The 10036-nt window shown below is 43.5% G+C and overlaps 1 protein-coding gene across 1 annotated transcript; it reads right to left on the bottom strand.

The window, feature by feature from the left end:
• Positions 1-3109: 3109 nt before the first annotated feature.
• Positions 3110-6726, bottom strand: MAFA (MAF bZIP transcription factor A). The gene has a single exon (XM_073680082.1). It carries the CDS (start codon positions 6347-6349, stop codon positions 5483-5485), a length of 867 nt encoding a protein of 288 aa, XP_073536183.1. The 5' UTR covers positions 6350-6726; the 3' UTR covers positions 3110-5482.
• Between the last annotated feature and the right edge of the window lie 3310 nt (positions 6727-10036).

Here is a 10036-nt window from a genome sequence, read left to right as displayed (position 1 = left end):
AATATCAGACAATTTTGCAACGAAGTGGGAAAAGTTCTGAAATGATTCATCTTGGTGGGATTTTTATATGAAAAAAAAATTGGGATTTGACCAGGGGTGTGTAGACTTTTTATGTCCATTGTAGATTTTAAAGTCTCCAATGTGGGAGTATAGAAAGTCATCAGTTGTCAGGGAAGGATTCCTTTCTAGTTATATAGGGGAAGAACAGAATGAGGGGATCTCTGTAATATCATCTATAGATGATAATATAATGTACGGGGGAGGGGCGTTACCAGCGCTCGGATCGGTGATGTCCCTGCAGTCGCCGTCCTCCATTTAACAGGTTATGTGGCTCGTAGGTGTCAGCACTTACTACTCCCGACGCGCGCCTGGAGCTATCACCTCCCCGATGCCACACTGCAGCGCGATCCCCGACTCCAGTCACTTATATAATTCCCCCTCCACCCCTTTACATCTGTCATGGTGAAGCTTCCTCCCGGGGAACATTACGGCCATAAAGCAGCAGCGAAGCAACAAAAGACGACAAATGAGAGAGAAGTCCGAACGTGGGAAAAACCGCAGCATCGCTGCCCCGAAATACCGACACCGCGGCCGCAAAACGCACATTATTCCCTAAGGTGACTATCCATAAGGACAGATGTAGCAGAGCCCAGAGCCCAATACTGCAGTCCTATGTAACACCACAGATAACACAGTGATAACTCTCTGAGTACAGATAATGTAGTAGATGTCACCTGCAGTCCTATGTAACACCACAGATAACACAGTGATAACTCTCTGAGTACAGATAATGTAGTAGATGTCACCTGCAGTCCTATGTAACACCACAGATAACACAGTGATCACTCTCTGAGTACAGATAATGTAGTAGATGTCACCTGCAGTCCTATGTAACACCACAGATAACACAGTGATAACTCTCTGAGTACAGATAATGTAGTAGATGTCACCTGCAGTCCTATGTAACACCACAGATAACACAGTGATAACTCTCTGAGTACAGATAATGTAGTAGATGTCACCGGCAGTCCTATGTAACACCACAGATAACACAGTGATAACTCTCTGAGTACAGATAATGTAGTAGATGTCACCTGCAGTCCTATGTAACACCACAGATAACACAATGATAACTCTCTGAGTACAGATAATGTAATAGATGTCACCTGCAGTCCTATGTAACACCACAGATAACACAGTGATAACTCTGAGTACAGATAATGTAGTAGATGTCACCTGCAGTCCTATGTAACACCACAGATAACACAGTGATAACTCTCTGACTACAGATAATGTAGTAGATGTCACCGGCAGTCCTATGTAACACCACAGATAACACAGTGATAACTCTCTGAGTACAGATAATGTAGTAGATGTCATCTGCAGTCCTATGTAACACCACAGATAACACAGTGATAACTCTCTGACTACAGATAATGTAGTATATGTCACCTGCAGTCCTATGTAACACCACAGATAACACAATGATAACTCTCTGAGTACAGATAATGTAATAGATGTCACCTGCAGTCCTATGTAACACCACAGATAACACAGTAATAACTCTGAGTACAGATAATGTAGTAGATGTCACCTGCAGTCCTATGTAACACCACAGATAACACAGTGATAACTCCCTGAGTACAGATAATGTAGTAGATGTCACCTGCAGTCCTATGTAACACCACAGATAACACAGTGATAACTCTGAGTACAGATAATGTAGTAGATGTCACCTGCAGTCCTATGTAACACCACAGATAACACAGTGATAACTCTCTGAGTACAGATAATGTAGTAGATGTCACCTGCAGTCCTATGTAACACCACAGATAACACAGTGATAACTCTCTGAGTACAGATAATGTAGTAGATGACACCTGCAGTCCTATGTAACACCACAGATAACACAGTGATAACTCTCTGAGTACAGATAATGTAGTAGATGTCACCTGCAGTCCTATGTAACACCACAGATAACACAGTGATATCTCTGAGTACAGATAATGTAGTAGATGTCACCTGCAGTCCTATGTAACACCACAGATAACACAGTGATAACTCTCTGAGTACAGATAATGTAGTAGATGTCACCTGCAGTCCCATGTAACAGCACAGATAACACCATAGGTTGTATATAATGACAGGCCTGGTGTCTCTGTGCCGCGGTGCTGTGGTCTGCGCAGTATACAGCTCAGCGCTATATACACACAGTGCCGTATATCCCATTCCTCAGTCACTTCCAGGATAAATGCTGCAGCACATCGCGGCTCCTCGTGTCTCATCATACAGCACAGAGCAGGAATCAATAAGGGGGGGGTGCAGATCTATTAACTCCTTCAGTGCCCACTCATCACGCTCTTCCGGCCCCCTATTACGCACACGACTACACACTAAGCTGATTAGTGAAACTGAGCGAAAACTGACAAAACGCTCAATTCATTCACAAACGATCGCGACACAAAAAAGCATCGAGCAGCAGCGAGCGGAGGAGAAGACCCCGAACCTCAGCGGCTCCTGCACTCACAAACACAACTTTATACATAATTAGTTTATGGGAAAAAAAAACAACTTTTTGTTCTGTTGATTTTATGCTAAAAAATTTTTTTTTTTTTTTTAGCAAATTTTAAGATTTAATTACATTTTGTTAAAAAAAAAGAAACAAAAAAAAAATAAATCACAAAATAATTAGAAAAAAAAAAGGATTCGGTGAATTGGTCCAAACCCCTCCTGCGATATTTCCCATAAAGCTTCCATTCGTTAGTGTCCACAGCCGGAAAGACCCCGCATGTCCCTGACCAAACGTTAATTTGTAAAGTATATGCTATAATTTACATTTATTTTTTTTTGTTAAAAAATAAAAACGTTTTCTTAAATTTTGCTCAAAAAAGTTTCATCACCTGAAATCTCCCAAACTAGGAATAAATGAGCAAACGTTCCGGAGAAGTCACCGTCCGCCCGAGTCTCTTGTTTAATGTAATTTTATTTAAAGTTTTTTTTTTTTATAGAATTCTACAATTACATTCTGTACTAATCACCAGGGAAACGGTAATAAATGGCAGAGGAAGCTGCCGGATAACCAGAGAAATCAGCAGAGAACAGAGGCGATGCCACGTCGGCTTCCGGTTAATATTCACTTTATTTTAAATGGTTTTATTTTATTTTTTTCTAAAATTTTCTAATTTGTTTCAATATATTCTAAATTTACCAAATTGAAGTAAATTAAAACCAAATCTGGCAAATAAAATTAGAGAACAGTTGTAATTACGTCAATGTGCAACTTATTCCCGTGTGCTGAGCTGGAATTTTTTTTTAAGTAAAATTCCCAATAAAATATAGATTAAAAACAAAATATAATAAAAAAAAAAAACGCAACAACAACAAAAGATGAAATCAAGAAAATATTTCATCTCCCAAACTCTCCAAACAATCAAACAATCATTCTCTCCTGTGCAAAAAAACTCCGGACCGAAATTAAAATGTTCATTGTCAAAATAAAGGAATTTATATTGCAACAAAAAAAAAAAGGAACTTTGGTGATTATTGTCAGTTTTTTATGTTGTATTTTAAGACCAAATAAAATGTAAAAACTCAAGGTTTATCTTTAAGACTTTTCGGTTTCTTTTATTTCAGAACATTTCCACAGTTAGACCTGTTTTATCGAGTGCAGAATATACAAAAAAAAAATGGACTTGGCTAAAATTAAATCATCATTTTTTTTTTTTTTTTAATTTAAAGATGAAACATTAAAAAACTCCAAGTTGTCAAAACTCAGGCCTCAGAAATGCACAATTCATGGCTCAATATCCATCAGGAATTCTTTAAAAATGCCACCAACTTCTCGAGCTGCTGATTCAGGACACTTTTTTTGTTTGTTTTCTTACACTTTGACATTAAGCATTCTTTTTTGATCATTGATTTTTTTTTTTTTTATCTTTTTTTTTTTCTTGTTTGCAGAAATAATTTTCACATTCGCATAAAGGATTTAAATAACATTTGTTTCCCAAGGGTCATATTTTTTTATTATTATTACTTTTTTTTTTTTTTTTTTTTTATAAATAAGACCGGTGCATAGAATAAAAAGCAGCCCCAATATTTCATGAATATATTACTCTATCGCCCCAGGAGGGTCTCTTAGAATGTACGATTATGACTGAACCTTGTAACAGCATAGATCATTTATGTAAATCTCTATAAAACAACGATATGACGTCTCCCATGGATTCCTCTATATAGTGCATTAAGCTTTCAACTCATCCACGTTAATTGACTTAATCATTTAAATATTATTTGCATGCTAATTACATACAAACTTTTCTTAAGACTTTTATGTTTTCATTTTTTTTTTTGTTTTTTTTTAAAGATTTTTTTTGATTAGTCATTTAAACCAACAAGCAAAATATAGGCTCAGAAGTGAAGAAAGAAAAAAGGCGTAAAATGAACTAAATCCTACAATTCTGTACAAGTGGACATCATAAATAATGATAACAATAATAATAATAATAATAATAATATACTCTGTCTGGCTCAGGTTCAATTTAAATAATAAAATATTGACAAGAAAAAAGGAGACAAGAAGAATAAAATTAGTTCATCCGCGCATCACAATTTTTTTTCTTTTTGGATGTCTTAAGGTTAAAATAAATATTAAAGTGAGTTTTTGGAAAATTTTGTCCCATGTTGTTTTTGTAAATATTTTTTTTTTTTTTTTTAATTATTTTTTGTTTCCCGACTGGCATTTTAAATAATGAGTCCAAGGAAGGGAGTTAAGACTTTCGAGTGTCTGGATCATTTACAAGATGCACAGTTTTGTCACAGAAAGAATTAGAGAAAAAAAAAACAAACAAAAATAAAGGTTTGTGAAACCGGGAAATAAACAAGCCGAGGAGAAAAAGGAAAAGAAGACAAACGAATGGTACAATCTACATCGTCATGCATCCTTGTCTAGTAGAAAAGGGGACCTCACATTGCCATACATGACCTGCATGCAGGATTTTGCTAAAAAGTCTAGTTTTTGTATTAATACCCATAGAAATTGAGTTCCTTCACTGGTGTCTCGTGGGATGGGTCTTTCCCAGTCCTGAAGGGTCGCGGTGGGCTCTTCTTCTTCAGTGACGCCCTATCTCCTCGTATTGCTCTACACGGGTTCGGACTTGGGTCTGACACACAACTTTGACAAAAAATTAAGACTTCAGTTCTGGCTCAAAAAGCAGTCCAGTTATAGAGGGGGCATAACGCACCCCCTCCTCCCTAAAAAAAATGTCCATCTCGGTTCCCTCCTATGTACAAGTCTATGTAAGACGTGAGCGGACATATCAGGGCTTGGAAATCTCTCGAAGACTTCTATCTGTCCCGGTATAAGGTGGTGGTGGAGTAAATGCGGTGCTGGGTACAGTCGATAAATAATGTAGAATTTACTGTATTTGGCTACAAGTTCTTTACCTCTATGTACAGGGTGTCTGGGCGGTGAGGAGCACAGAGATCACATGAAGAAGTCGGCCGAACCTTTGCCAGGGTTGGACGTTTGTGGGGACTCTCTAGCTGTAAAGCTTCTGCTGGCCAGCTTCTCGTATTTGTCTTTGTACAGATCCCTCTCCTTGGCCAGCCGGGACACCTCTTGTTTGAGTTGTTCCACTTGGTTCTGGAGCTGGCACTTCTCCGTCTCCAGGATATGCCTTTGCTGCACCCTTTTGTACCTGCAGGACTGGGCATAGCCCCTGTTCTTTAAGGTCCTTCTCTTCTGTTTAAGACGTATGACTTCTTCCTTGCTGAAGCCCCTCAGCTGCCGGTTAAGTTCTCTCACGGACATGCTGACCAGCTGCTCATCGGAGAACCTTTCTTCCAGCCTTAGATGGTGATGGTTATGGTTGTGCAGATGATGATGGACCTGATGATGGTGACTGGATGGTGCCATCTCATCCCCTGGGTAGTGCTGGCCCCTGAAGCCATCGTAGCCTTGGTGGTGGTGGTGGTGTGGGTTTCCTATCAAAGCCTCCACGGCATCTTCAGGAGTCAAGTTGAGGGCTTCGGGGTTGATGTGGTGCTGATAATTAGACATCCAGTACAGGTCCTCCAGTTGGGGCTTATTAGCAGCGTTGGGGTTGTTGGGGTTCACGTTGGGTTGTGCTCCAGGGCTTGGGGCGCAGAAACTGGGCGAGGAGGGCACCGAAGAACAAGGGGTGCTGATTGGAGTAGAAGACAATGATCCAGGTGGCAACCGGTGGCAGAACCTCTCAGCTTCTGGGGGTTCCTTCTTGACCTCAAATTTCATCAGATCGAAATCGTTGACGTACTCAATGGCAAGAGGGCTGTTGGGCAACTCTGCGCTCATAGCCAGATCAGAGGCCATCTCAGTCCATATAAGAGTTGTCACTGTCACTGCTTACAATTTAGGAGCTCCACGCCCCCTAGATGGTGTGTCTGTACCCAACAGCCTGCAGGAGGATGAGCCTTCTTGTGGGATCCGTCAGCAGCTGGCTAATACACTCCAGCCGCAGCCCCTCTGGGCTGATGGGGGGTGCAATGAGATAAGGGGTTCTGCAAAGTCCAGGTAAGACAATTAGGGGTGCGGCAGGATCCCAGCAAGGAGATGAGGGTGCTGCAAACTCCAGATGATCAGAGGAGGGCTGCTGCAAAGTCCAGATGATCAGAGGAGGGCTGCTGCAAAGTCCAGATGATCAGAGGAGGGCTGCTGCAAAGTCCAGATGATCAGAGGAGGGCTGCTGCAAAGTCCAGATGATCAGAGGAGGGCTGCTGCAAAGTCCAGATGATCAGAGGAGGGCTGCTGCAAAGTCCAGATGATCAGAGGAGGGCTGCTGCAAAGTCCAGATGATCAGAGGAGGGCTGCTGCAGGGTCTTCAGTGGTTAAAGTTGAACCTCAACTCTCAGCTCTGCTGCATGCTTTGCTCTGCTACGTAGGGTTCCAGGCTGTCAGATGAGGGGGCTGCAGGTTCTGTCTCTTGATTAGGAAAAGTTGCCTTTTGTGAAGTTTGCAGGGCAGCGTGTTTCTGTGCGTGTAGGTCCCTCTGCTCAGCTGCATGCTCTGCTGTTTTGCATGCTCTGCCTGCTGTCTTGCATGCCCTGCAGCATGCTCTGCTCTCCTAGCACTGCATATACTGACGGCATTTGCCGGCTGCTTTGCCTCCCCAGCCCCTGGTTGCTGTTTGCAGGGTCGCAGCCTGTGCTTCTACTGAGGGCTCATAGGAGCACTCTGCCCTTTAACAAGGCAATATGTCTGGCCACGCCCTCTTAGGTGTGAGGATCCCAGGCCTAGCCAATCAAATTCCCCCATACCACTTTACATTTACATATCTGTGTAGCAGGGGCTGTCAATCTCCCGGAGGGAACAGCTGGAAGGAGAAAAGAAGAGCAGGAGCCCTCTAGTGGCTGCAGACAGGTACTGCGCCTGCACAGGTAAGATCTCTAGATCTTTATTTATTTATGTATTTATTTTACTCACTTATATACATTAATTCCACAGCACTTTACAGACATTATTGTCACTGTCCCCATTTGGGCTCACAATCTAAATTCCCTATCAGTATGTCTTTGGAGTGAGGGAGGAAATCCGCGCAAACATGGGAGAACATACAAACTCCTTGCAGATGTTGTCTTTGGTTGTATTTGAACCCAGGACCCCAGCGCTGCAAGGCTGTAGTACTAACCACTGAGCCACCATACAGTGCTAACCACTGAGCCACCATGCAGTGCTAACCACTGAGCCACCATACAGTGCTAACCACTGAGCCACCATGCAGTGCTAACCACTGAGCCACCATACAGTGCTAACCACTGAGCCACCATACAGTGCTAACCACTGAGCCACCATACAGTGCTAACCACTGAGAAACCATACAGTGCTAACCACTGAGCCACCATGTAGTGCTAACCACTGAGCCACCATGCAGTGCTAACCACTGAGCCACCATACAGTGCTAACCACTGAGAAACCATACAGTGCTAACCACTGAGCCACCATGCAGTACTAACCACTGAGCCACCATACAGTGCTAACCACTGAGCCACCATGCAGTGCTAACCACTGAGCCACCATACCGTGCTAACCACTGAGAAACCATACAGTGCTAACCACTGAGCCACCATACAGTGCTAACCACTGAGCCACCATACTGTGCTAACCACTGAGAAACCATACAGTGCTAACCACTGAGCCACCATACAGTGCTAACCACTGAGCCACCATACCGTGCTAACCACTGAGAAACCATACAGTGCTAACCACTGAGCCACCATGCAGTGCTAACCACTGAGCCACCATACAGTGCTAACCACTGAGAAACCATACAGTGCTAACCACTGAGCCACCATACCGTGCTAACCACTGAGAAACCATACAGTGCTAACCACTGAGCCACCATACAGTGCTAACCACTGAGCCACCATACCGTGCTAACCACTGAGAAACCATACAGTGCTAACCACTGAGCCACCATGCAGTGCTAACCACTGAGCCACCATACAGTGCTAACCACTGAGAAACCATACAGTGCTAACCACTGAGTCACCATGCAGTGCTAACCACTGAGCCACCATACAGTGCTAACCACTGAGCCACCATACAGTGCTAACCACTGAGCCACCATGCAGTGCTAACCACTGAGCCACCATGCAGTGCTAACCACTGAGCCACCATACAGTGCTAACCAGTGATCCATCTTCATAATAGTTTTTATATAGCGCCAACATATACTGCCGCTCCTTACAGCTCAGAGCAGGGGCGGACATATCTTTGGTGCATTAAGTGCAGCTGCACTAAGGGGCCCCCCTACACCCCCAAAGCAGCTTCTGTCCCAGACAGATGAAGGGCTGCACTGTAATGAGCTATCGGACTGTAAAGGGCCCATATACTGATCCTGCACAGGGGCCTCAACGGGTCCAGAGAGAACATGGATAAAGAAAATCATCAGTGCAAACAGGAGGAATGAGAGCCCTGGCCACAAGAGCTGACAATCTATCAGCAATCATCCAGAGGGCTCGTATCATAAAGCCACAGACAGTAAGCAGCCATTCTCCTAACCGCACATACTCTCCATCCCGCCCAATCTAATCCTGACCTCTAGAGTCTACATCTACTCAGCCAGAGCCCCCTGGTTCATAGAATGAAAAAATGGCAGTGAAGACTGACAGAACCTTAAGACAGGAAAAAATATAAAGCTGCATCAGTGCAGATGTGTATGCCATGTAGAAGAGGTGAAAAGCCGGAGGACAATTGTAGGGGCCCTGTAATGGCAGTCGCTTTGTCAAACACCATCATATGGAACAGAGCCACTGTATACAGCCACACAATATCATGGCCATGTGTCTCTGTACACAGGGAGCTCCCCCTAGTGGTGTCTGTGGACAGGACCTTATCATGTATCTCTGTATACAGGGAGCTCCCCCTAGTGGTGGCTGCAGACAGGATCTTATCTTGTATCTCTGTATACAGGGAGCTCCCCCTAGTGGTGGCTGCAGACAGAATATTATCATGTATCTCTGTATACAGGGAGCTCCCCCTAGTGGTGGCTGCAGACAGGATCTTATCATGTATCTCTGTGTACAGGGAGCTCCCCCTAGTGGTGGCTGCAGACAGAATATTATCATGTATCTCTGTATACAGGGAGCTCCCCCTAGTGGTGACTGCAGACAGGATCTTATCATGTATCTCTGTATACAGGGAGCTCCCCCTAGTGGTGGCTGCAGACAGAATATTATCATGTATCTCTGTATACAGGGAGCTCCCCCTAGTGGTGGCTGCAGACAGGATCTTATCATGTATCTCTGTGTACAGGGAGCTCCCCCTAGTGGTGGCTGCAGACAGAATATTATCATGTATCTCTGTATACAGGGAGCTCCCCCTAGTGGTGACTGCAGACAGGATCTTATCATGTATCTCTGTATACAGGGAGCTCCCCCTAGTGGTGGCTGCAGACAGAATATTATCATGTATCTCTGTATACAGGGAGCTCCCCCTAGTGGTGGCTGCAGACAGGATCTTATCATGTATCTCTGTATACAGGGAGCTCCCCCTAGTGGT

Source organism: Phyllobates terribilis, unplaced genomic scaffold (assembly GCF_046119375.1).
Source record: "Phyllobates terribilis strain yellow unplaced genomic scaffold, ASM4611937v1 Scaffold_4__5_contigs__length_816908805, whole genome shotgun sequence".
Classification (NCBI taxonomy): Eukaryota; Metazoa; Chordata; class Amphibia; order Anura; family Dendrobatidae; genus Phyllobates; species Phyllobates terribilis.
Note: the sequence above shows the minus strand (reverse complement) of the source record. Positions and strands in the feature narration are given on the sequence as shown.